Below are 27,219 nucleotides of genomic sequence, written 5' to 3'. Positions count from 1 at the left end.
TTGTTGCATCAATATAGTAAATCTTTATTTTGTACAGGAAGGGTTTTCCACAAAATCATTCTGAGATTTTATTTAACGAATGGTTTGTTGGGCAGAAACGAGCTGTCCGTTCTGGAGACAGGTGCACCCCTCATGGACAACAGAGTCACATCCCCCAGTTACTGTGGTAATATTGAATATATTCCACAGAGCTGTTTACCTTAGGCGTGGGTTTTAGTCAAATCATCAGCTGTAAAAGAAAGACATGATGTCAGGTTAATTTATTCAAAGTTTCTGAAAGTTCGGGGTTGCAAACATGAGTGAAAAGAAGTTGACAGATAAACAGGACACTGTTACCTGAAGAGCAGCTGATGTTGGAGGAATTGGAGTTTTCTGAGCTACTGGATCGCACACTGGAACTGCATGGATTCCTTCCACATGGTCCTGGCCGCTTAGTGAACTTAGCTGGGAACAAAACCAGTCAGTTGTACTGCTGTGATAAATATATCCCCGACCCCCAAAATATTCTCATGCACCCAAAATGATTCAGAGTAAAAAGCAGCTTCTCTTACCTGTTGTGTTCAAGTTGAGCTGGTCAGAACCTGCATGAGAAACAGGAAGGTTAACAGTTTGACATCAACCTATGGGAGTGATGTATCTCTAAACAGACTGTCCTACTTTCTATTTTATTTCACTGGGGTTTCTATCTCTCTGCTTCTCCCTCTCTCACACAAACACACGGTCAGTGAACAAGGATCATAAAGGCTGGTTATGTTTTCCCACCGTTATATTTCAAACACTCATTTCAGAATTTCTCTCTTTACCAGTTCCTGTTACTTTCTCCGTTGCTCTGGTTAACACAGAGAACTCGAGAGACTCTGATATAACCTGGGACACATCGAAATCTGACCATTTCCTTTAGTTTAACACATTCCTAATGCTGTAAAGATCTCTCATATTCACAGTTCTCTTTACATATTGAAACCCATGGGTTAAACACATAAAATGTGCAGATTAATTCCAAATAAAGTCTGTGAGAAGAATATTGACAGTTCTGTCTCCCAATGTAACCTGTGCGATTAATGAGAGTTTATAATCTGTGTTGTTGCTTACGATTTAAGTTGCAGTAATACAGAATTCCAGTCACCACAGCAAAGCTGATTCCTAGTAGTCCCAGCACTGCTCCGATGATGATCAAAGCTTCATTTTTTGTGATGCTGTCGTGTTCTGAGGAAAAGGACAGTTGGGGAACAGTTTATCTCGTGTTTGTAATCTGAACACCCGGACAATCCTCACACAATCCACCCCACACAAAAAAACCTCCCTGAGAATGTCACTCCTTGTTGTAAGTGGCCTGTGACAATGGTGGCAGATGGATGAGTTGGTAGTAGATTGAATGAAGGAAACAGAGGCCACTCTCCATTACTGATCAAGAGATGCCTCCACAGTGGTTAGCACTGCTGCCTCACGGCGTCGAGATCCCAAGTTCGAATCCCGGCTCTGTCCGAATGGAGTTTGCACATTCTCCCCGTGTTTGCGTGGGTTTCACCCCCACAACCCAAAGATGTGCAGGGTAGGTGGATTGGCCACACTAAATTGCCCCTTAATTGGAAAAAAAATGAATTGGGTACTCGAAATTTATATAAAAAACAGATCTTGAACTTACATATAGGAACATAGATATTAGGAGCAGAAGTGGGCCATTCAGCCCTTCTAACCTGCTCAGCCATTCAATCAGATCATGGCTGATTTCTCCCTGGTCTCAAATCCGCCTCGCTACCTGTTCCCCATATCCCTTTCACCAATTTTTTAAAATCAGAAATATATCTATCTCCTTCGTGAAAGCATTTAATGACTCAGACTCTACCGCACTGTGGGGCAGCGAGTTCCACAAATTCACCACCCTCTGCGAGTAGTTCCTCCTCATCTCAGTTTTAAATCAGCCTCTCAACCTATATCTGTGACCTCCCGTTCTAGTTTGCCCCACAAGGGGAAAAATTTGGTCTACATTTACTTTATCAATCACTCTTAGTATTTATATACCTTGATCAGATCCCCTCTCATCCTTCTAAACTCCAGCGAGTATAAGCCCAAGCTGTTTAATCTCCCCTCATACGTCAACCCTTTCATCCCCGGAATCAATCTGGTGATCCTCCTCTGAACTGCCTCCAATGCCACCACATCCTTCCTCAAATAAAGAGACCAAAACTGGGCACAATACTCCAGATGTGGTCACACCGACACCCTATACAATTGCAACAACACTTCTCTACTTTTACACTCCAGTCCTTTTGCAAGGAAAGCTAAAATTCCACTTGCCTGTTTTATCACATGCTGCTCCTGCAGACCGACTTTCTGCGATTCACGAACAAAGAAATCCAGATCCCTCTGCCCAGATGCATTTTAAATCTGCCTTTCATTTAGATAATAATTTGCCTTTCTATTTTTTTAGCCAAAATGGATAACCTCACACTTATCCCCATTAAACTCCATCTACCGGACTTCCGGTGGCGACTATGGAGTGAGCGGTCGCACATTTGGTGGCTCCCGCTCATGGTGGACATTTTGGACCTTTCCCCCGGCTAGTGGCGGAGCTGAGTGTTGGTATAAGGTACAGGAGAGGTGGAAGAAGAGAGTATCCCACCAGTTTATGGATTTGTGGACCAGAAGTGGTCGAAAAAGGAGGGAACAACTGTTGAAAGCTGGTGTGGAGCCTGCGACACAGGGGAAGATGGCGGAGGGTTAGGGTCCGAGCCTACCGGCCCAGTGGCTGATTGAGCAGTTAGTGACCTTCCTCCCCGAGAAGTTTGCCCTGCAGAGGAAGAAGAACTTGGAGGACCTGGCCAGGGTGGTGGATCCTAAAAAGGCGCGGATCAACCACATGGAAATGAGGTTGGAGGCCCAGGGCCAGGCGGTCCGTAAGATGGAGGAGGCGGTGGGGGAGCACAAGGAGCAGCTTGCCTCGATGACTGCGGAGATGGGGCTGATGAGAGATCAACAGAAGAGGCTGCAGGAGAAAGTAGAGGACCTGGAGAATAGGTCGCGCAGGCAGAACTTAAGGAACCTGGGCCTGCCGGAGGGCATTGAGGGAGTGGACGCCAGTGCATATGTGGCGTGGATGCTCGAGAAGCTGTTGGGTGAAGGAGCATTTGCTCGGCCCTTGGAGGTGGACAGGGCGCATATGGCGCTTATGAGGAAGCCACAGAAACGAGCCACTGAGGGCGATGGTGCGATTGCACCGGTTCCTGGCTAAGGAACGGATTTTGAGGTGGGGCAGGCAGACGAGGTGCTGCACATGGGAAGTCTGTGAGCTGTGCGTCTACCAGGACCTGGGTGCGGAGATGGCCAAAAAGAGGGCGAGCTTCAACAAGGTGAAGTCGGCCGTCTTTAAGAAGGGGGTGAAGTTCGGCAATGTTATACCCAGAGCCTCCGTGGGTAACGTAAGAAGGCCGGGAATTCTACTTTGGGTTGCGAGAGAAGGCGATGGAATTTATTAGAGACAATGGAATGGCAGGAGAATGAGGACATTGAACTCTGGAGAGGGTGTTCATATTTTGGTTTTCTTCTGGTTTGTATGAACCATGTTTGCACTATGTTTGGGGCGCTTGCTCTGTTTTGGGTTTGTTTCGTTCTTGATGGGTGATGGCGGTTTGCTCTTTTCTTTCAGTATGGTGTGGATTGTAAAGTTTGCACTGGGAGGATGGTCGAGCGGGGGGTGGGGGGGTGGGGGGGGGTCAGTCGGGGGTAGGATGCTTGGCGCCATGGGCAGGGGCTACCAGGATAGCTGGGTGGGCTACATCACAAAACACAGTGGGGGGTGAGCAGGTGGTAAGTGTGTTGATGGGGGTTGGGACTCTTATTTTGTTATGGGATGGGGGGGGAGAGAGAGAGGGAGGGGTTAGAAGTCTGCTAGCAGGGGAGGGACTGACGAAAGGTGACAAAGTGAGGGTCAATGATGGTGGTTGCCCGAGGGCGGGTCTGAGGAGGTGCGGGACATGGGCTGGCCTGGGAAGGGCTATAGTTGAGATCGGCGGGGGAGGAGAGGGAGGCCCCCGACCAGGCTGATCACATAGAATGTGAGAGGGCCGAATGGGCCAGTCAAGGGGGCCCATGTGTTCGCGCATCTGAAAAGCTTAAAGGCGGAGGTGGCAATGATACAGGAGACGCACCTGAGGGTGGTGGATCAGACTAGGCTGAGGAAGGGGTGGGTAGAGCATGTATTCCATTTGGGGCTAGATTCCAAAGCAAGGGGAGTGGCGATTCTGATTAATAAGCGAGTGGCATTTGAAGTGGGACATATAGTGGTGGACTCAGGGGGCAGATATGTTATGGTGAGCGGGAAGTTGGATGGGATGCCGGTAGTGCTGGTGAATATTTATGCACCAAACTGAGACGATGTAGAGTTTATGAGGTGGGTATTGGGGAAGATTCCAGATCTGAACTCGGATCAGCTGATTATGGGGGGGGACTTTAATACGGTCATGGATCCAAGGCTGGATCGGTCGAGTTTGAAAACTGGGAGGGTGTTAGCGGCTGCAAAGGAACTAAAGGAGTTTATGGAACAGATGGGAGGGGTAGGTCCGTGGAGGTTTGGGCGGCCGAGAATGAAGGAGTACTCTTTTCTTTCCCCATGTACGCAAAGTGTCCTCCCGGATTGACGTTTTCGTCATGGATAGGACGTTGCTGGCATGGGTGGTGAATGCTGAGTACTCGGCGATAGTCGTGTCGGATCATGCCCCACACTGGGTGGATTTACGGGTGAGCAAGGAGGGGGGCCAGCACCCGCACTGGAGGTTAGATGTAGGACTATTAGCGGAGGAGGAGGTGTGTGTGCGGGTGAGGGAGGCCACTCGGAGATTAGTGGAAAAAAACAATACAGGGGATGTTTTGGCAGCTATGGTATGGGAGGCATTGAAGGCAGTGGTGAGGGGGGAGTTTATCTCAATACGGGCACACAGGGAGAAGGTGGAGCGGGCGGAGATGGATAGATTAGTGAGGGAGATCCTCCAGGTAGATAGGAGGTATTCGGAGGCCCTGGAGGAGGGGTTGTTGAAGGAGCGGCAGAAGCTGCAGATGGAGTTTGGGTTGCTATCTACAGAGAAGGCGCTGGGGAAGTTGACAAAGGCGAGAGGGGCGGTGCATGAATACGGGGAGAAGGATAGTAGGATGCTAGCACACCAGATCTTGGCCTCGAGATTAGAGGATTGTGTGCCAGGGGTGATAAGGGAGGACCAGACGGGGTTTGTGAAAGGGAGGCAGTTAGCGGGTAACATCAGAAGGCTGCTAAACATGATTATGATGCCCTCCGAGGGAAGGGAGGTGGAGGTGGTGTTCACCATGGATGTGAAGAAGGCCTTTGACCGGGTGGAGTGGGAGAATCTGTGGGAGCTCCTGGGACGGTTTGGGTTTGGGCAGAGTTTTGTGGACTGGGTCCGGTTGCTGTACCAGGCACCAGTGGTGAGCATGCGGACGAACCGAGTGAGCTTGGATTATTTTAGGCTGCACCGGGAGACGAGGCAGGGATGTCCCCTCTCCCCACTGTTGTTTGCCTTGGCTATATAGCCACTGGCGATGGCACTAAGAATGTCAAAGGAACTGGCAGGGGATAGTACGGGAGGTGGGGGGTGGGTGGTGGTGGAGCACAGGGTCTCACAGGTTATATGCGGACGACCTACATTTGTATATTTCTGACCCGCTGGTGGGGATTGAAGAGAATTCGGCGAGTTTTCAGGGTACAAATTAAATATGGGCAAAAGCGAGGTTTTTGCGATTCAGGCAAGGAGATTGGGCGAGATGCTGTTCAAGGTGGTGGGAGGGAATTTTCGGTATTTGGGAATCCAGATGGTGCGGGAGTGGGAACAGCTACACAAGCGGAATTTAGCTTGGTTTGTGGAGCAGATGAAGGGGGACTTTAGAAAGTGAGATACACTCCCGTTGTCACTGGTGGGGAGGGTGCAGACGGTAAAGGTGACAGTTCTCCCGAGGTTTTTGTTTGTATTTCAGTGCCTGCCTATTTTTATCCCAAAGGCTTTTTTAAGGAGGGTGAACACGGTGATCTCTGTGTTCGTATGGGCGGATAAAACCCGCGTGTAAAGAAGGTGCTGCCGGAGCGGAGTTGAGAGGGGTGGGGGTTGGGCTGGCCCTACCGAATTTTAGGAAATACTATTGGGCGGCGAACATAGCAATGATCAGCAAGTAGGTATTGAGGGGGCGGGTTGGTTTGGGAGCGGGTGGAGGTGGCATCATATGTAGGGGCACAAGTTTAAGGGCACTGGTAATGGCACCTCTGCTGTTCTCGCTGGTAGTGGCGGCTTTGAGGGTGTGGGGCAGTTGCAGAAGCACATGGGAGTGGAGGGAGCATCGGTGTGGGCTCCAATTTGTGGCAATCACCGGTTTGCACCGAGGCTGGCGGGGCCTGGATGGGGGGTTTCGGAGGTGGCAGTGAGCTGGGATCGAGCGGTTAGGGGACCTGTTTATTGACGGCAGCTTTCTGTGCTTGGAGGATTTGGAGGAGCAGTTTGAGCAGCCCGGTGGGAATGGGTTCTGCTACTTGCAGGGGAGGGATTTTGCACAGAGGCAGGTTTCGGCCCTTCTGCACCTACTGTCTCAGGGGACACAGGACGAGGTAGTGTTGAAAACGGTAGTGGGGGAGTGGAAGGTCTTGGAAATTTATAAAGAGCTCATGGAATTGGAGGGAACCCCGATAGGGGAGTGATGCGACCATCAATTCACGCAAAATCAAGAGTAGAAGTAAACTGTGGCTCTAATAGACTAGAACAGTGCCTGCCTGTGACTGCTCTGCTAGTGAGAGCCGCCTACAGGGCTACTGCTCTTTATACCTCCCCTCAAGGGGTGGAGCAAGGTGCGGAGCCCACAAAGGCACCAACATGATACATTCCAGGTAATACCTTACAATGGTCCATAGGTGGAGCCCACATGGGCACCAGCGTGATGCAGTTATATACATGGTGAATGGTTAATGCAATACGTTCACCACAGGGAGATAAAGCGAAAAAGGGAGGCATAGTTGGGCAAGGAATTAGATTTTCATAGAATTTACAGTGCCGAAGGAGGCCATTCGGCCCATCGAGGCGGGATTGTGGGAGGATGCCTTGAGTAGGGTTAACGTATCCTCGTTGTGTGCCAGGCTCAGCGTAATACAATTCAGAGTGATCCACAGGGCGCATATGACGGTGGCACGTATGTACAGGTTCTTTGAAGGGGTGGAGGATAGGTGTGGGCAGTGTGCAGGAGGGCCCGCAAATCATGTCCATATGTTTTGAGCATGTCCGATGCTTAGGGGATTATGGCAAGGATTTGCCGATGTCATGCCCACGGTATTGAAGGTACGGGTGGTGCCGAGTCTAGAGGTGGTGGTTTGTGGTGTGTCGGAAGACCCGGGAGTCCAGGGGGCGAGAGAAGCTAATGTTCTGGCCTTTGCCTCCCTGATAGCCCGGAGATGGATCTTATTGGCGTGGAGGGACTTGGAACCCCCAAAATCCGAGTTTCTCAGGCTTGAGAAGATCAAGTGTGTCTGAGAGGATCGATGCTAGCGTTCGCCCGGAGGTGGCAGCCGCTTATCGACTTCTTTGGGGAAAATTAAGCTGTTAGCAGATACAAAGCGGGGAGGGGGACTGGGGAACTGTGTATGTAAGACACGTTGGCTGGGTGGGGTTGTTGGTTGGGTAGGTGTTATTTACTTTGTTGTGTTTCCACTTGAAAATTCTTGTGAAAAATTTATAAATGCCTCAATAAAAATATTTTCCCCAAAAAAAACTCCATCTGCCAAATTTTGTACCAATCGCCTAACCTATCTACAGCCATCTGTTAAATCTTTATCTCCTCTTCACTGCCTGCTTTCCCACCTATTGTGGTATCATCCACAATTTTTTCTTTGTTACACTCGTCCCAGCTTGCAGATCATTTGTATAGATTGTGAACAGTTGAGGTCGGAGGACTGCCCCCTGCGGCACCCCGCTAGTTACAGTTCACCAGCCAGAGAAGGGCCCATTTATCCCGACCCTCTGCTTTCTGTCAGTCAGCCAATCCTCAATCCTCAATCCAATCTAGCACTCCATCCCCAATTCCCTGCGATCTCACCTTCTGGGTCAGACTTTTATGCGGCACCTTGTCAAACGCCTTCTGGAAGTCTAGTTATACCACTTCCAACAGTGTAGATCGTACTGATTACACAGGAACAGGAGGAGGCCATTCAGCCCCTCAAGCCTGTTTCCCCATTCAATGAGATCATGGCAGATGTGACCTAACTCCACGCAGCCACCTTCCCACCATATTCCTTAATACCCTTTGGATAACAAAAATCCCTCAATCTCAGATTTAAAATGAAATGAAATGAAAAATGCTTATTGTCACAAGTAGGCTTCAAATGAAGTTACTGTGAAAAGCCCCTAGTCGCCATATTCCAGCACCTGTTCGGGGAGGCTGGTATGGGAATTGAACCGTGCTGCTGGCCTTCCTTGGTCTGCTCTCAAAGCCAACGATTTAGCCCTGTGCTAAACAGCCCCACAGTCTGATCTACCATTTGCAGAGAAGAGTTTCACATTTCCACCACTTTTTGTGTGTCAAAATGTTCCTAATTTTACCCCTGAAATCTCGGCCTCTCATTTTTAGAATCTACCCTCTAGTCCACCCCCCCCCCCCCCCCCCACCTGCCGACAACCAGCGGGGAACAGTTTCTCTCTAACAGTACTATGTTCTCCTGAGTACGTTGGAAAATTCAATCATATAATCCCCTTAACTGTCTAAATTCCAGAGGATATAGGCCTAGTTTATTTTTATTCTCCACCTCACAATTTAACCCGGAATCCTGGCCTCAATCTGGTAAATCTCCACTGTGACTCCTTCTGTAAATTTACACTGTGAAAAACACAATGAGCCCTTACTGAAAGTTTAGAAAGTCAGGGGAATAATTATATTCAAAGGATCATCAAATTGTGAACGAGATTACAGCGATGGAAATCACAGACGACTGAATGGCTGGGATCACAAGATTATGTATGTGGAGATAGTGAATGGTCAGGATTAATCTTCATGAGGAACAGGATGCATTTATTGATCTATTTGTCTCTGTGATGTGGAGATGCCAGCGTTGGACTGGGATGAGCACAGTAAGAAATCTTACAACACCAGGTTAAAGTCCAACGGGTTTGTTTCGAATCACTAGCGTTCGGAGGTGATTCACCTGAGGAAGGAGCAGTGCTCCGAAAGCTAGTGATTCGAATCAAAGCTGTTGGATGCATTTATTGATCTATTCCTGTCTGAACTTGCTCAGTAACTAACCTTACCAAATTTTAGCACAACTTTCTTTGTGAGGGCCTCATGTTCCACTTGACAGGAGTAGGAACCATCCACATCTCCATTCATTAAGAGGAGACTTCTCGCTTGAAAGGTCCCATCCCTTTGTGGTACAATGTTCGTTGTCTCAGGTCCGTTGCCAATGACCGCTCCGTCTCTCAGCCAGCTCATTTTAATGTCCCTCGGGAAGAAGTCCTTCACCAAACATACCAAATTCACCTGGCCAGTTTTCTCCTGAAGAAAGACTCTGCTGGGTATAGGAGCTGTGAAAGCAGACAGCAGTGGGTTACAGGTTAGAGTTGGCATGGTCAAGAATCTCCCAGAGGGTCTGGCTCTTCATGATGTGACAGTGAAACGGTTTATAAAGGCCCCCTTCTCACCTGAGCACGTGAACCTCCTCCAGCCGCACATCCCTGCTGATATCTTCAAGCCTCGACTGCTGGGTATCCTGTCCTCCGGAGGCCAAGAATTTTGGTGGCAGCTGGCCATTTCAATCATTAGCTTTCTCATGCCTCCTGAAAACTGGGAATTTGGTCGGTCAGGTGTGTTAAGCCTGGGACATGTGGATTAGACCAGGTAAGAGCTAGTTTGGACTTGACTGATTTGTTTGGATAGCCAGGGTACCACTTTGGAGAGATAAGGCAGCATTTCGAATATGGTCCAGGGACATCTTTGGGAGGTCAGGTACCCCTTTGGAATTGTTAAGAGTAGGCATGAATGTGCGTTAAAAAATGCAGAAATTGATTACTGTCAAGCTCATTGGAACTGTCAACAGACGTGTCAACATCAATTGTCAGAGAGATCTGTGAAAGGGATCTGCCAGAAATGTCAAGAGAATCTGTCAAAAACGACTGTAAAAGGATCTGTCCAGCTGTCGAGGCATTTAAAAGACCTGCACAAATTGCTTGCCAGGAGTCTAAGGGCAAAGGTTAGCATGGTGAGTATGGGGCGCTTTTGGGGTGGATGGACAGTATAGGGTCAAAGAGGTTGGCTGAGGGCTGAAGGGATTTTTAAAAATTGCTTATTTTTTCATCTCTCACATGGGTGCTGATGCACATAGGCAGTACTTCCGGCCAGCAGTGTCTCTGCAACCAGCAGCCTCCACACTCATTCTGAGAGCAGCGGGACTGATTGTAAATCCAGTCACTCATCCCCCCCCGGAACAGAAAGGGAATCCCAATTGCTGGACCTCTTTTTCCAGGGTCGGGTTTACTGAGACAAGAAATATCCCGACTGATCCGGAAGCGGAAATTCAGGCCAGAGTTTGTGACCGTTATGCACCTTCATCCCAAACTCTCTGCTTTACTACATCTCTGCCACAAAACCTTCATCCATATCTGCTGCCCATTACCTGTGCTGTGCCAGACTCTGGCACCAACGCCACCCTGTTTCTGTGTAATCCTCTCTGGGGCATTTGGCTGGGCTCTACCATTTACAGTTGCTGCTTTGTTCTATCACTGTACCTTTTCCATCCAGGGTGAGTTTGCTCGATTCAGCCGTTAGCTTAATCTCATCGCAGACGCTCTCGATGCGACGAGGGACAGTCACGATATAATCCGGATTGGAATTCCGCCTGTTCACGTCAGCTTGTGTGAACGACTGTACTGCAACATACTTCAGAGTGGCCATGTCATAATACATAACTGTTGCACCATCATAGCCGTAACGCAATTGAATGGTGGACAGCGTATTATTCTTATGGTAGAAGCAATCACACTGCACATGAAGCAGATGTATATCTGAAAAAATACAAAGCAGAAAATAACAAGAATGGACAATGTATTGTGATGGCTGTGGCTGGGTGGTCCTCACTGGAATGGACATTTTACAATGTGAAACCCCTTGTGAGTTTATACCTCTCATACTGGATTTTTACCAAAATTCTAATCCATAACCCAGACTTGGTATCTGCGAGCTAGATCCTTAACACAGTGCGGCACTCCCTCAGTACTGACCCTCTGACAGTGCGGCACTCCCTCAGCACTGACCCTCTGACAGTGCGGCACTCCCTCAGTACTGACCCTCTGACAGTGCGGCACTCCCTCAGTACTGACCCTCTGACAGTGCGGCGCTCCCTCAGCACTGACCCTCTGACAGTGCAGCACTCCCTCAGTACTGACCCTCTGACAGTGCGGCACTCTCTCAGTACTGACCCTCTGACAGTGCGGCACTCCCTCAGCACTGATCCTCTAACAGTGCAGCGCTCCCTCAGTACTGACCATCCAACAGAGTAGCACTCCCTCAGTACTGACCCTCGGACAGTGCGGCGCTCCCTCAGTACTGACCCTCTGACAGTGCGGCACTCCCTCAGTACTGACCCTCTGACAGTGCAGCACTCCCTCAGTACTGACCCTCTGACAGTGCGGCACTCCCTCAGCACTGACCCTCTGACAGTGCGGCACTCCCTCAGCACTGACCCTCTAACAGTGCGGCACTCCCTCAGTACTGACCCTCTGACAGTGCGGCACTCCCTCAGTACTGACCCTCTTACAGTGCGGCACTCCCTCAGCACTGACCCTCTAACAGTGCAGCGCTCCCTCAGTACTGACCCTCTGACAGTGCGGCACTCCCTCAGCACTGACCCTCTGACAGTGCGGCACTCCCTCAGCACTGACCCTCTGACAGTGCGGCGCTCCCTCAGTACTGACCCTCTGACAGTGCGGCACTCCCTCAGCACTGACCCTCTGACAGTGCGGCACTCCCTCAGTACTGACCCTCTGACAGTGCGGCGCTCCCTCAGTACTGACCCTCTGACAGTGCGGCACTCCCTCAGCACTGACCCTCTGACAGTGCGGCACTCCCTCAGTACTGACCATCCAACAGAGTAGCACTCCCTCAGTACTGACCCTCTGACATTTCAAGAAAATTATGTTAAGTATCCAGTTATTGACATTGATATGTAAAGACACTTCACGTGGCCTTTGGGGCATGTGATGTGATGATAGATTTTTTGTACAGAGTTGTGTTAAAGGAAAATAAAGGTATTTGTGAGAAGGAGTAGAACTTTTGACTCTTTATACAACAGCAGCTAAACGGCTAACAGTGGTGGCAGAAGATGGTTGCTGTGCAAATGTGGTGTTGAAAGATACAACCTTTCCAGACCCAACCAAGGAATGAGTGAGAAAAAAAAGGTATATATGTGGCTGAACCTAGGATAAAGATGGCCAAATATGACTACTCCCCTTATTTTCTGAAAGGGGATGGTCCGACCAATTGAGAAGTGCCATAGTTATGTGGACTAAGGTAACTGCCTTGGGAGAGAGGAAACAAGTGTGGCATTGGCTCTTTCTCTACCATATGAGAGTAAAATCCTAAGCAAAGTGTTTTCTGAACTGGAATTGGAAGAGGTAGACTCAGAAGTCTACCGATGGCAGCACGGTAGCATTGTGGATAGCACAATTGCTTCACAGCTCCAGGGTCCCAGGTTCGATTCCGGCTTGGGTCACTGTCTGTGTGGAGTCTGCACGTTCTCCCCGTGTCTGCGTGGGTTTCCTCCGGGTGCTCCGGTTTCCTCCCACAGTCCAAAGATGTGCAGGTTAGGTGGATTGGCCATGATAAATTGCCCTTAGTGTCCAAAATTGCCCTTAGTGTTGGGTGGGGTTACTGGGTTATGGGGATAGGGTGTAGGTGTTGACCTTGGGTAGGGTGCTCTTTCCAAGAGTCGGTGCAGATTCGATGGGCGGAATGGCCTCCTTCTGCACTGTAGATTCTATGATAATCTATGATAAGAAGGTTCGGAGACTCTATTACGTTATATGGATACAATTTATCAAAAGGATAACTTACTAAGTGCGTATGAAGCCTGGTCAGATTTTGATAGATTCCAGAAAACAGAGGATGTCCCCATTGAAGACTATATAATGGAATTTAGCAGACTACATAAAAGGCTGCAGAAACACAACCTGAAATTTCCACAATCTGTGTTGGCATTTAAATTACTTGACTGTGCTAGAGTGAGCAACATGGATAGGCTCCTGGTTTTGACAGGAGTTCAGTTTGCGGATAAGGATACCTTATTCAATCAGATGACAGAGGCCTTAAATAAGTTTCTGGGGAAACATTCAATTCCTATGGCTCTGATGACCCAACTAGGACAGTCAGCAATAAAGCAGACTATGGAAGATACACTACTGACAGGATGGCAAAATAGTACGGCTACGAACAGGTTGCAAGAGTATGGAAGGAGATCGGAACCTGGAAATTATGAGGACAGAAACCCATTTAGAACCTATAATAGGAGGGACATGGAGAATGGAAATAGGAAGGTGAACCCCAGAAATGCACGGGGCATGATAAATCGATGTTTTCGTTGTGAGTGTCAATACCATTATGCTTTCAACTGTCCAACACGTTATAATAGAGTGTTTGAAGCGACACATGACACGGAAGAGTCAGAAGAGGAAAAAGATAGTGACCAGAAAGAAGGCATTGTCCTATTGACAAGCAGTTTTACGCCGGTAATGAGGGCGTTGGTTGCAGGATCCTTCAACTGTGCTGTACTGGACAGTGGCTGCACATCTACTGTGTGTGGAATTGACTGGTTAAAATGTTACCTGGATTCTTTAAATGCTGAAAATCGTAACAAGGTTAAGGAATTTGAAAGTTCCACAAGTTTCAGGTTTGGGGATGATAATACTCTGAAGTCTTTGAAAAGAGTGGTGATCCTTTGCAATATTGCCGGAGTGAATCATTTCATTGGCACGGATGTTGTATCAAGTGAGATACCTTTGCTTCTGAGCAGAGCGTCGATGAACAAAGCACACATGAAATGGGATATGGAACAGGTGTTATGGGCCAGGGTTCAGAGAACCCCAAAGTGTATCATGGAGTTCACCTGATCAACAACTTTTAATAGATTGTAGTATGGGGAGCACACGGCCCACTCTACAGGTGTGGGACAGCAGAAATGGAAAAGAATTTTTTTTAAAAGCAAAACAATGTTTATTCTATGAACTCAAGTTAACCTTTTTAAAACATACAGTGAATTTCTTAGTAACCATCAATTCAAATATAACCCCCAAAGAATACAACACTAAGTAATGCTTTACCGACATTGTGGCCATGGACCTTAAGATCTGGGATAAAGCTAACAATATATTTATTTTGCATTTTGTAGATTTAGCAACCAAATTTAGTCAATCAACTATTGTACGAAGTAAAGAAAAGAGAGTAATTCTGGATCAAATCGTGGAAAAATGGATAGGGACAGGATTGGGTCCACCGGCTAAATTCCTTACGGACAATGGGGGAGAATTTGCTAATGATGAGTTTCGGGGTATGTGTGAAAACGTGAATATCACAGTTATGAATACGGCTGCGGAAAGCCCATTTAGTAATGGTGTGTGTGAAAGAAACATGCCGTAATAGATGACATGCTCTGGAAAATTTTGGCAGATAGACCAAACCGCAAGTTAAATTCAGCTTTAGCATGGGCGGTACATGCAAATAATTCATTGTAGATGGTTGGGGGCTATAGTCCCCATCAATTAGTGTTTGGTAGAAATCCTAAAATTCCGTCCATTTTGGATGACCAGCCTCCAGCTTGGGAGGGGACTACAATTAGCTCTGGTTTTGCTGGACATTTAAATGCATTACATAGCAGTAGAAAAGCTTTTTTGGAAGCAGAAGTCTCTGAAAGAATTCACAGAGCTTTAAGGAATAATGTACGGCCATCAAATACCGTTTTTCAGCAAGGAGTCATAGTATATTATAACAGAGACAATTTTAATGAATTTTAGGCATAGATGGCAAAACAATTATTTTGCAACATGGCAATCAAACTGTTAGGGTACATTCATCAAGGATAATGGGTACAGATTACAAATTTTCAAATTTAGACAGAGCAGACAGACATGACGAGGAACCAGGGGCGGGATTCTCTGACCCCCGCCGGGTCGGAGAATCGGCGGGGGCTGGCGTAAATCCCGCCCCCGCCGGTTGCCGAATTCCCCGGTACCGGATATTCGGCGGGGGCGGGAATCGCGCCGCGCTGGTTGGCGGGCCCCCCCTGGCGATTCTCCGGCCCGGATGGGCCAAAGTCCCACTGCTGGAATGCCTGTCCCGCCAGTGAGAATCAAACCACCTCTCTTACCGGCGGGACAAGGCGGCGCAGGCAGGCTCCGGGGTCCTGGGGGGGGGGGGGGCGGGAGCGGTGCGATCCGGCTCCGGGGGGTGCCCCCACGGTGGCCTGGCCCGCGATCGGGGCCCACCGATCCGTGGACTGGCCTGTGCCTTGGGGGCACTCTTTTCCTTCCGCCTTCGCCATGGCCTCCACCATGGCGGAGGCGGAAGAGACCCCCTCCACTGCACATGCGCGGGGATGCCGTGAGCGGCCGCTGACGCGCATGCGCCGCCCGGCAAAGTCAGTTTTGCGCCAGCTGGCGGGGCACCAAAGGCCTTTCCTGCCAGCTGGCGGGGCGGAAATCAGTCCGACGCGGGCCTAGCCCCTCAAGGTGAGGGCTCGGCCCCTCAGGATGCGGAGACTTCCGCACCTTTGGGGCAGCGCGATGCCAGACTGAATGGCGTCGTTTTTGGCGCCGGTCGGTGGACATCGCGCCGATTGCGGAGAATCCCGCCCCTGGTACGCAAGCGTTACAGAACTATGAGGACCAGTTAACTGATATAGACAGGGTTTCTGTCACACAATACTTCTGATGAATTAAAACAGGCCATTTTTCCGAAAGCCTGTTATAACGTGCCTGCTTACCACCGGCTGGGGACTGATGGCAATCCCAAAATCCTAGGGAGTATGAGCTTCCCCAAGGAGGGGCGTGGAGAAATCATTAGCAGAGTCCCTGCATAAATAGAGCTGGCCAGTGTGGATCCGGCTAGGAAGGAGCAAGCAGCAAGGGAGTTACTGCTGCTGTTGTGTATATATGTGTATGTAATTGTAAATAAAGTGATTTCTTTCTACTCTACAAACTCGTGCTGGGTTCTTCGTGGCCCTCACAAAAGGCACTATAAAGGAAATCTTTCTGGCATCTTTATGATGCATGTCGATGATTTTTTGTGGGGTGGGACTAGTGATTTCAAAGCTATTGTAATCTCTGGTCTGAGGAAAGAATTCAGGGTTGGGAGTCAGGCTTCCGATGCACTTAAATATATTGGACCTGAAATCAGACAGATTAAGTTAGGGGCAACTTTACATCAGCAATTTTATTTGGAGAGCATCAGCCCAATAGCAATTAGACATGGCCGGGTTTCACAAAAAGACGCAGTGGCGAACTTCCGGGTGCGGCTATGCAGAGCTAGGTCGCATATTCGATAGCTCCCGCTTGGAACGGACTTTTGGGCTCTTTTGCAGGGCCCCCACGGCATTTGTTTGACATTTCCCGGTGTGGCAAGAGGACTGCAACACTCCCCTGACGGTGTCCCCCAGGAGTGTTGTGTCTTTTGGCTGCCAGGCCCGGCAGAAGCAGTGGAAGATTTGGCTGCAACAGGATAAACAGCATTTGCAGCAGTTTGCAGCATGCAAGTGGGGGAAGGGCAAGCTTAAAGCTGCAAACAGTCCTGAGGACCTTTATCAAAAGTGAATTCTAACAGCAGAGGGAACAACTGTGAAAAGATCTCACCAGGGCCACTGAAGAAGCGGGGACGAGGCTTCCAGTGGCGGCCATGGAGGAGTAGGTCACGCATTCGGCAGCTCCCGTCTGGAACGGACACTTAGACCTTTTTCAGGAGTTTCCACGGCCATTTTGGGGCAGATTGATGAAGCGAACACTGCCAAAAGGATTCCCTCTCGAGACTTTTGGGTTCTTTTCAGGGCCCACAAGGGCACTTTTTCGACGTTTCCCGGTGTGGGAAGGAGTCAATAATAGTTCCCCATCAGTATATGGCTTTAACTAGGAGCGGGGTGACAAAAAAGGTGGTGGTGGACCAGAAGAAGGGAGGGAAGAAGGACAAAATGGCGGCGGGCGGAGACCAGGCAGCGTGGAGGCAGTGGGCGGAGGAGCAATAGGAGGGTGTCCAGCGCTGCCTCAGAGAGATTAAAAAGGACCTGCTAGAGCCGATGAAGGCTTCTATTGATAAGCTGCTGGAGACACAGACGGCCCAGGGGGTGGCGATCCGAGAGGCTCAACCAAAGATCTCTGTCAATGAGGACGAGATCTTAGTCCTGGCGGTGAAGGTGGAGGCGCAAGAGGCTCTCCACAAGAAATGGCAGGAGTGGTTCGAGGAGATGGAGAATCGGTCGAGGCGGAAGAATCTGCGGATTCTGGGCCTCTCGGAGGGGCCGGACGTGGGGGCCTATGTGGTCACCATGTTAAACTCGCTGATGGGAGCGGGGTCCTTCCAGGGGCCCCTGGAGCTGGAAGGGGCCCATAGAGTGTTGGCGAGGAGGCCCAAGGCTAACGAGCCGCCGCGGGCGGTTCCATCGGTTCGTCGATCGGGAGTGTGTGCTCAGGTGGGCCAAGAAGGAGAGGAGCAGCAGGTGGGAGAACGCGGAGGTTCGGATATATCACGACTGGAGTGCGGAGGTGGCGAAGAGGAGGGCCGGGTACAATCGAGCGAAGGCGGTGCTGCACAGGAAGGGGGTGATGTTTGGCATGTTGCAGCCGGCGCGACTGTGGGTCACCTACAAGGACCGGCACCATTATTTTGAGTCTCCGGAGGAGGCGTGGGCCTTTGTTCAGGCCGAGAAGCTGGACACAGACTGAGGGTCGGGATGGGCGATTGGGGACTGCGGTGGATATGTTATGCCTATTTTTGGTTCGGTGGGGGGGGCCTTTACACTGTTTTGGGTTTCGTTTTCTCTGTGTTTTTCTCTTTCGGGTTGGGGAGGGTGGATGGGGCGGGTTGGGCACTGTTTTGGTTGGTGGCGGGGCCTGGTAGGTTTTCCCGCGCCGAAGACTGGGGGGGACGGGACCGGGGCGGGGAAGCGAGGATTGTTTCCCGCGCTTAGAACAGAGGGGGGAGGGGGAGAGCCTGTGAATGGGGAGCGGGAGAGGAGGGTGTGCCACACAATGGGAGGAGTCGAAGGGGAGGCGGGAGTGGCCGGGGTTAGCAGGAGTCAGCTGACTTGCGGACGTGCAATGGGGGAGTAAACCAGCTAGGATGGGTCCTAGCCGGGGGGGGGAATCGAGTTGCTGCTGCTAAGATCAAGGAGGAGCTGGAGCGAGTGGGGTGGGTCGAGACGGGGGTATGCCGCTGTGGGGAACGGGCCGGGTGTGGGGTGCGGGTGCGTGGCTGGCCGAGGAGGGGTCATGGCTAGTCGGCGGGGGAGGGGGCGGGTAGCCCCCCGATCCGGCTGATAACCTGGAATGTAAGGGGACTGAATGGGCCGGTCAAGCGGGCCCGCGTGTTCGCGCACCTGAAGGGGCTCAAGGCGGATGTGGTTATGCTCCAGGAGACACACCTGAAGGTGGCAGACCAGGTAAGACTGAGGAAAGGGTGGGTAGGTCAGGTGTTTCACTCGGGGCTAGATGCCAAAAATCGAGGGGTGGCGATCTTGGTGGGAAAGAAGGTGGTATTCGAGGCGTCGAGCATTGTGGCAGATAATGGCGGTAGGTACATAATGGTAAGTGGAGGGAGAGAGGGTGGTACTGGTCAATGTGTATGCTCCGAACTGGGACAATGCGGGTTTTACGCGGCGTATGTTGGGTCGGATCCCAGACTTGGAAGTGGGGGGCCTGATAATGGGGGGAGAATTTAACACGGTGTTGGATCCTGCACTGGATCGCTCCAGGTCTAGGACGGGTAGGAAGCCGGCGGCGGCTAGGGTGTTGAGGGGATTTATGGACCAAATGGGAGGGGTGGACCCTTGGAGATTTGCAAGGCCGGGGGCTAGGAAATTTTCATTCTTCTCACATGTCCATAAGGCTTATTCTCGAATCGACTTTTTCATTTTGAGTAGGGCGCTGATAGCGAGAGTAGAGGATACCGAGTATTCAGCAATAGCCATTTCGGACCACGCCCCGCATTGGGTGGACTTGGAGATGGGGGAGGAGAGGGACCAGCTGTGGCGCTTTGAGGTGGGGCTGTTGGTGGACGAGGAGGTGAGCGAGTGGGTCCGAGGAAGTATAGAGAGGTACTTGGAGACCAACGACAACGGGGCAGTCCGAGTGGGGATGGTATGGGAGGCACTGAAGGCGGTGGTGAGGGGAGAGCTGATCTCCATCAGGGCCCACAAGGAGCGGAGGGAGCGGGGGGAGAGGGAGAGGCTGGTGGGGGAGATGGTGAGGGTAGACAGGAGGTATGCGGAAGAACCTGAGGAAGGATTGTTGAGGAAGAGGCGCAGCCTCCAGGCCGAATTCGACCTGGTGACCACCAGGAAGGCGGAGGTGCAGTGGAGGAAGGCCCAGGGTGCGGTCTACGAGTATGGGGAAAAGGCAAGCCGGATGCTGGCGCATCAGCTTCGGAAGTGGGACGCAGCTAGGGAGATCGGGGGAGTTAAGGACAGGGGAGGGAGCGTGGTGCGGAGTGGGGTTGGCATCAATGGGGTCTTCAGGGACTTTTACGAGGAATTGTACCGATCTGAGCCCCCACGGGAGGAGGGAGGGATGGGCCGTTTCCTGGACCAATTGAGGTTTCCAAAGGTGGAAGAGGGACTGGTGACGGGACTGGGGGCCCCGATTGGGCTGGAGGAGCTGATCAAAGGGATAGGAAGCAGGCAGGCTGGGAAGGCACCAGGGCCGGACGGTTTCCTGGTCGAGTTCTATAAAAAATATATGGACCTGTTGGGCCCGCTGTTAGTTAGGACCTTTAATGAGGCAAGGGAGGGGGGGGCTTTACCCCCGACGATGTCCCGGGCACTGATCTCCTTGATCCTGAAGCGGGACAAGGATCCCCTGCAATGTGGGTCTTACAGACCGATTTCCTTGCTAAATGTAGATGCCAAGGTGCTGGCGAAGGTCTTAGCCACGAGGATTGAGGATTGTGTGCCGCAGATCATCCATGAAGACCAGACGGGGTTTGTGAAGGGGAGACAGTTGAACGCGAATGTGCGGAGGCTTTTGAACGTTATCATGATGCCGGCGAGGGAAGGCGAGGCAGAGATAGTGGTGGCGATGGACGCTGAGAAAGCCTTCGATAGGGTAGAGTGGGGGTACCTGTGGGAGGTGCTGAAGAGGTTCGGGTTTGGGGAGGGTTTTATCAGGTGGGTTCGGCTGTTGTACGAGGTCCCGATGGTGAGTATGGCCACAAATAGGAGGAGATCCGAGTACTTTCGGTTGCACCGAGGGACGAGACAGGGGTGTCCCCTGTCCCCCCTGCTCTTCGCACTGGCGATTGAACCCCTGGCTATGGCACTGAGAGAGTCGAGGAACTGGAGGGGGTTGGTGCGGGGTGGGGAGGAGCATAGGGTGTCGCTTTATGCGGACGACCTGCTGCTGTATGTGGCGGACCCGGTGGGAGGAATGTCAGAGGTAATGAGGATGCTTAGGGAATTCGGGGACTTTTCAGGGTACAAGCTCAATATGGGGAAGAGCGAGCTGTTCGTAGTTCAGCTAGGGGACCAGGAGAGGGGGATTGGCGAACTCCCACTAAAAAGTGCGGAGAGAAGTTTCAGATATTTGGGGGTCCAGGTGGCCAGGAGCTGGGGGGCCCTGCATAGGCTTAACTTTACAAGGCTGGTGGAGCAAATGGAGGCGGAGTTCAAGAGGTGGGACGCGTTGCCGCTGTCCTTGGCGGGGAGGGTGCAGTCAATCAAAATGACGGTGCTCCCAAGGTTTTTGTTCCTGTTCCAGTGCCTCCCCGTGTTTATCCCGAAGGCTTTTTTCAGGCGGGTTAACAGGAGTATAATGGGGTTTGTGTGTGCGCAAGGGACTCCGAGGGTGAGAAGGGTGTTCCTGGAGCGGAGTAGAGATAGGGGGGGCTGCGCTGCCCAACCTCTGTGGGTACTACTGTGCCGCCAATGCGACAATGGTGCGCAAGTGGGTGATGGAGGGGGAGGGGGCTGCATGGAAGAGGCTGGAGACGGCGTCCTGTGTGGGTACGAGTCTGGGGGCGCTGGCAACGGCGCCGCTGCCGCTCCCTCCAAGGAGGTATACCACGAGCCCGGTGGTGGTGGCGGCCCTCAAAATTTGGGGGCAGAGGAGGCGGCATCGGGGGGAAGTTAGGGCCTCGGCGTGGACCCCATTACGGCGGAACCACCGGTTCGCCCCAGGAAGAACAGGTGGAGGGTTTTCGGGGTGGCACAGGGCAGGCATGCGAAAGTTAGGGGACCTGTTTGTGGACGGGAAGTTCGCGAGCTTGGGTGAGCTGGAGGAGAAGTACGGGCTCCCCCCGGGGAACACCTTCAGGTACTTACAGGTAAGGGCGTTTGCCAGACGGCAGGTGGTGGAATTCCCACGGCTACTGCCACACACAGCACAGGTCAGGGTGCTCTCGTGGGGGTGGGTGGGATTGGGGAAGACCTCGGAAACTTACCAGGTGATGCAGGAGGAGGAGGAGGCCTCGGTGGTGGAGTTGAAAGGTAAGTGGGAGGAGGAGTTGGGAGAGGAGATCGAAGAGGGGACGTGGGCAGATGCCCTAGGGAGGGTGAACTCTTCCTCTTCATGCGCGAGGCTCAGCCTCATACAGTTTAAGGTGCTGCACAGGGCACACATAACCGGGACAAAGATGAGCCGGTTCTTTGGGGGTGAGGACAGGTGTGTTAGGTGCTCAGGGAGCCCAGCAAATCACACCCATATGTTCTGGGCATGCCCAGCACTGGAGGAATTTTGGAAGGGCGTAGCGAGGACGGTGTCGAGGGTGGTAGGATCCAGGGTCAAACCGGGCTGGGGGCTCGCAATATTTGGGGTGGCAGAGGAGCCGGGAGTGCAGGAGGCGAAAGAGGCTGGAATTCTGGCCTTTGCGTCCCTGGTAGCCTGGCGGAGGATTCTCCTTCAGTGGAAAGATACGAGGCCCCCAAATGTGGAATCCTGGATCAGCGATATGGCAGGGTTCATTAAATTGGAGAGGGTGAAATTCGCCTTGAGGGGGTCGGTACAAGGGTTCTTTAGGCGGTGGCAACCGTTCTTAGACTTTCTGGCAGAACGCTAGACATTGGTCAATGGCAGCAGCAGCTCGGGGGGTGTGGGGGGGGGGTTTACTTTATTTTTGTTTATGTTATTTACACTGGAAGGGTCTGAGGGGGTGTATACACCTGTTGTCTTAAGTCGGGGTGTTAATGTTAATTTATTATTTAGGTACGGGGGGGGGAGGTGTTTGGGGGGTTGCTTTTTTAGATTGTGTTTTGTACTTAACCCTGTTGGGTTCTTTTTTCTTTCTCATTTTGTTATTGATATTTTATGAAAACCTTTAATAAAAATTATTTTAAAAAAAAAAGACGCAGTGGCTTCAAAGATGGAAAAAGAGCAACTGATATGTTTAATTGGGCAACTGAATTGGTTAGGTCGACAGACTAGACCGGCTGTTAGTTTGATGTCTTAGAGTTGAGTACAAAAATGAATGATCCCAAAGTGGAAGACAGCACAGGGGGCTAAATCGCTGGCTTTGAAAGCAGACCAAGGCAGGCCAGCAGCACGGTTCAATTCTTGTAACAGCCTCCCCGAACAGGTGCCAGAATGTGGTGACTAGGGGCTTTTCACAGTAACTTCATTGAAGCCTACTTGTGATAATAAGTGATTTTCATTTCATTTCATAATAAGAGCAAATAAAGCGTTGGTCAAACTAAAAATGCAGGAGTGTGTTTTGAGGTTCCCGGTTTTAGGCAAATGAAACTCATAGTTTATAGTGATGCGTCCTATGCAAATTTATGTGATGGGGTTTCAAGCGCAGGAGGTTTTATCACTTTCCTTTTGGGAACAATGGTAAATGTTTCCCTCTTTTAGAATTTAGAATTTACAGTGCAGAAGGAGGCCATTCGGCCCATCGAGTCTGCACCGGCTCTTAGGAAGAGCACCCTACCCAAGGTCAACACCGCCACCCTATCCCCATAACCCAGCAACCCCACCCAACACTAAGGGCAATTTTGGACACTAATGGCAATTTATCATGGCCAATCCACCTGACCCGCACATCTTTGGACTGTGGGAGGAAACCGGAGCACCCGGAGGAAACCCACGCACAAACGGGGAGGATGTGCAGACTCCGCACAGACAGTGACTCTTGTGGGAAACAAAGAAAATAAGGAGAGTGGTCAAAAGCACTTTGGCTGCTGAGACGTTAAGCCTTGTAGAGGCGGTCGATATGGCATTTTATATATCTCAGTTATTGACAGAAATTTTGGGATTAGGGGATTTGGGTAACATACCCATTGAGTGTCACATTGACAATAAATCCCTGTGGGAAAATGTGCACGCTACAAAAAAGTGTCAATGAGAAAAGGTTAAGGATAGACATCGCAAGTTTGAAGCAGATGTTGGACAGAGGGGAAATAGCAAAACATTAAATGGGTCAACAGTAGCTATCAATTGTCCGACTGTTTTATGAAAAGAGGACCTAGTTCACAGAAACTTCTGGATATTGTTAATGAAATTGAAAAGAAAGAAGGGGGGAAATTGTGTATGTTTTTGAGTTTCTTGTAATGTTTTCACCAAATTATTATTTTTCTCCAAGGAAAGGGAGACTGTTAAGGAATGGGTTACGAGACAGTCCAATTAGTTGTCTCATTTATGTTAAGTATCCAGTAATTGACACTAATATGTAAAGAAGCGTCAGGTGGCCTTTGGGGCAAGTGATGTGATGATAGAGATTTTGTACAGAGTTGTGTTAAAGGAAAATAAAGGTGTTTGTGAGAAGGAGTAGAACTTCTGACTCTTTATACAACAGCAGCTGAACGGCTAACATAACAGTGCGGCACCCCCTTAATACTGAACCTCTGACAGTGCGGCACCCCCTTAATACTGACCCTCTAACAGTGCGGCACTCCCTCAGTACTAACCCTCTGACAGTGCGGCACCCCCTTAATACTGACCCTCTGACAGTGCGGCACCCCCTTAATACTGACCCTCTGACAGTGTGGCGCTCCCTCAGTACTGACCCTCTGACAGTGCGGGGGTCCCTCAGTACTGACCCTCTGACAGTGCGGCACTCCCTCAGTACTGACCCTCTGACAGTGCAGCACTCCCTCAGTACTGACCCTCTGACAGTGCGGCACTCCCTCAATATTGACCCTCAGAAAGTGCAGCTCTCCTTCAGTACTGACCCTCCAACAGTGCTGCACTCCCTCAGTACTGACCCTCTGACAGTGCGGCACTCCCTCAGTACTGACCCTCTGACAGTGCGGCACTCCCTCAGTACTGACCCTCTGACAGTGCGGCTCTCCCTCAGTACTAACCCTCTGACAGTGCGGCACCCCCTTAATACTGACCCTCTGACAGTGCGGCACCCCCTTAATACTGACCCTCTGACAGTGTGGCGCTCCCTCAGTACTGACCCTCTGACAGTGCGGGGGTCCCTCAGTACTGACCCTCTGACAGTGCGGCACTCCCTCAGTACTGACCCTCTGACAGTGCAGCACTCCCTCAGTACTGACCCTCTGACAGTGCGGCACTCCCTCAATATTGACCCTCAGAAAGTGCAGCTCTCCTTCAGTACTGACCCTCCAACAGTGCTGCACTCACTCCATACTCACTTAATACTGACCGTCTGACAGTGCGGCACCCTCTTAATACTGACCCTCTGACAGTGCGGCACCCCCTTAATACTGACCCTCTGACAGTGCGGCGCTCCCTCAGAACTGACCTTCTGACAGTGCAGCACTCCCTCAGTACTGACCTTTTGACAGTGCGGCACTCCCTCAGTACTGACCCTCTGACAGTGCAGCACTCCCTCAGTACTGACCCTCTGACAGTGCGGCACTCCCTCAGTACTGACCCTCTGACAGTGCGGCACTCCCTCAGTACTGACCCTCTGACAGTGCGGCACTCCCTCAGTACTGACCCTCTGACAGTGCGGCACTCCCTCAGTACTGACCCTCCGACAAAGCAGTGCCACCTCAGTACTGACCCTCTGACAGTGCAGCACTCCCTCAGTACTGACCCTCTGACAGTGCGGCACTCCCTCAGTACTGACCCTCTGACAGTGCGGCACTCCCTCAGTACTGACCCTCTGACAGTGCGGCACTCCCTCAGTACTGACCCTCTGACAGCGCAGTACTCCCTCAGTACTAACCCTCTGACAGTGCAGTGCTCCCTCAGTACTAACCCTCTGACAGTGCAGCACTCCCTCAATATTGACTCTCTGACAGCGCAGCACTCCCTCAGTACTGACCCTCTGACAGTGCAGCACTCCCTCAGTACTGACCCTCTGACAGCGCAGTACTCCCTCAGTACTAACCCTCTGACAGTGCAGTGCTCCCTCAGTACTAACCCTCTGACAGTGCAGTGCTCCCTCAATATTGACTCTCTGACAGTGCAGCACTCCCTCAGTACTGACCCTCTGACAGCGCAGTACTCCCTCAGTACTAACCCTCTGACAGTGCAGTGCTCCCTCAATACTGACTCTCTGACAGTGCAGTGCTCCCTCAATATTGACTCTCTGACAGTGCAGCGCTCCCTCAGTACTGACCCTCTGACAGCGCAGTACTCCCTCAGTACTGACCCTCTGACAGTGCAGCACTCCCTCAGTACTGACCCTCTGACAGTGCAGTGCTCCCTCAATACTGACTCTCTGACAGTGCAGTGCTCCCTCAATATTGACTCTCTGACAGTGCAGCGCTCCCTCAGTACTGACCCTCTGACAGCGCAGTACTCCCTCAATACTGACTCTCTGACAGTGCAGCACTCCCTCAGTACTGACCCTCTGACAGCGCAGTACTCCCTCAATACTGACTCTCTGACAGTGCAGTGCTCCCTCATTAACGATCCTCTAAATGTTGCACAACGTTGTATTTTTGTGCTTGAGATTGCTGGTTTTGGATCTGAACTGCAACATGCTGACTCAGAGACGGAATGTTAACCACTGTGTCACGACTGTCTTTAAGTCCATCCATATTTTCACAGAAATTGCTCTTTTCCAGTGTGTTGTCTGAACCTTTGTGATTTTCCGTCCCACTCAACTTTAACCCTGACCCTTTCAAACTTTCTGAAGCTCTGCAGTATTTTGCACAGATTATGTAGCTGTGAGCAGGTCTCCTGGTGCTTACTCCAGGATGTTAGATCCATTAGCTGCCTCTGAGTTAGAATGTGTGTAGTCATAATCTCAGTCTGTTCACTCCTCCCGTGAAGGTTAGCTACTTAAAAAAATCTATCTTGCTATCGCGAACAATGATGGAACCGCTATTTCTTGACTTTTAGATTCACAGTTTTCTGCAACCTGAGAAGCCATTCGGCCCCTCTCACTAATGCTGGATCTCTGAACTGTCTCTATCCTCAGTCCCCTGCCCTTTTCCCTCATGCTGTCTTTTCCTACTTCAAATTGAACTCATTTCCCATTTTAAAATCTTATTTGCGTTCTGCCTCTGTCACTGTCTCTAGTGTAGCATGCTATATCCTGACAACTCTCTCCAAGGACTGAATCACTGCACGTTTCGTGACTAGTACTCTCCAGCCATTGCCATTCACTCTTCCTGTCGGCAGAGAATCCCCCGCCTCCAGTTTTCCCAGTGGCATTGGGTAGCTTCAATGCAAAAGAAGCGGTGGGAAGAGAGAATCTTGTCACCAGCAAACGGCGCACTGCGAGAAACACGCAGCTGGGTAATGGGAGAATCCAGCCCAGTTTCTCTACAATGTACATTATCAATTCTCCCAGTAAAACATTAAAGTGAGGGAGGGTAAATAAACCCACTTACCACTTGAACCATCCACCGTATCCAGAATAGAAATTACAGTAGCAGCAACAGCTGTGAAGACCCATCTGTGGAAAAGTAGCATCTTGAAAGATGGATTTCTGAGCAAGGCTGAAGTAAAGTTAACACTGATTAACCTCAGCAGTTCACTAGGATTTGTTTAAGTTCCTCAGACACAAAAACTTGTAACGTGCAATTGTGAAATCCTCCCACTAAAACACATACTCCAATTACACCTACAGGTTGTCTGACATCAC

At 50.7% G+C, this 27,219-nt stretch overlaps 1 protein-coding gene across 1 annotated transcript; it reads right to left on the bottom strand.

Moving 5' to 3' along the window:
- On the bottom strand, nucleotides 1–27,219 carry LOC140398906 (H-2 class II histocompatibility antigen, A-D beta chain-like). The gene is made up of 7 exons (XM_072487874.1): nucleotides 26,966–27,219; nucleotides 10,758–11,033; nucleotides 9,285–9,557; nucleotides 1,093–1,206; nucleotides 552–581; nucleotides 337–444; nucleotides 1–229 (listed from the first exon to the last, which is right to left on the bottom strand). Exons 1-7 carry the CDS (start codon nucleotides 27,045–27,047, stop codon nucleotides 201–203), a joined length of 912 nt encoding a protein of 303 aa, XP_072343975.1. The 5' UTR covers nucleotides 27,048–27,219; the 3' UTR covers nucleotides 1–200.

This window comes from Scyliorhinus torazame, chromosome 22 (genome assembly GCF_047496885.1).
Source record: "Scyliorhinus torazame isolate Kashiwa2021f chromosome 22, sScyTor2.1, whole genome shotgun sequence".
Lineage (NCBI taxonomy): Eukaryota > Metazoa > Chordata > Chondrichthyes > Carcharhiniformes > Scyliorhinidae > Scyliorhinus > Scyliorhinus torazame.
This window is presented reverse-complemented; position numbering and strand designations above follow the sequence as displayed.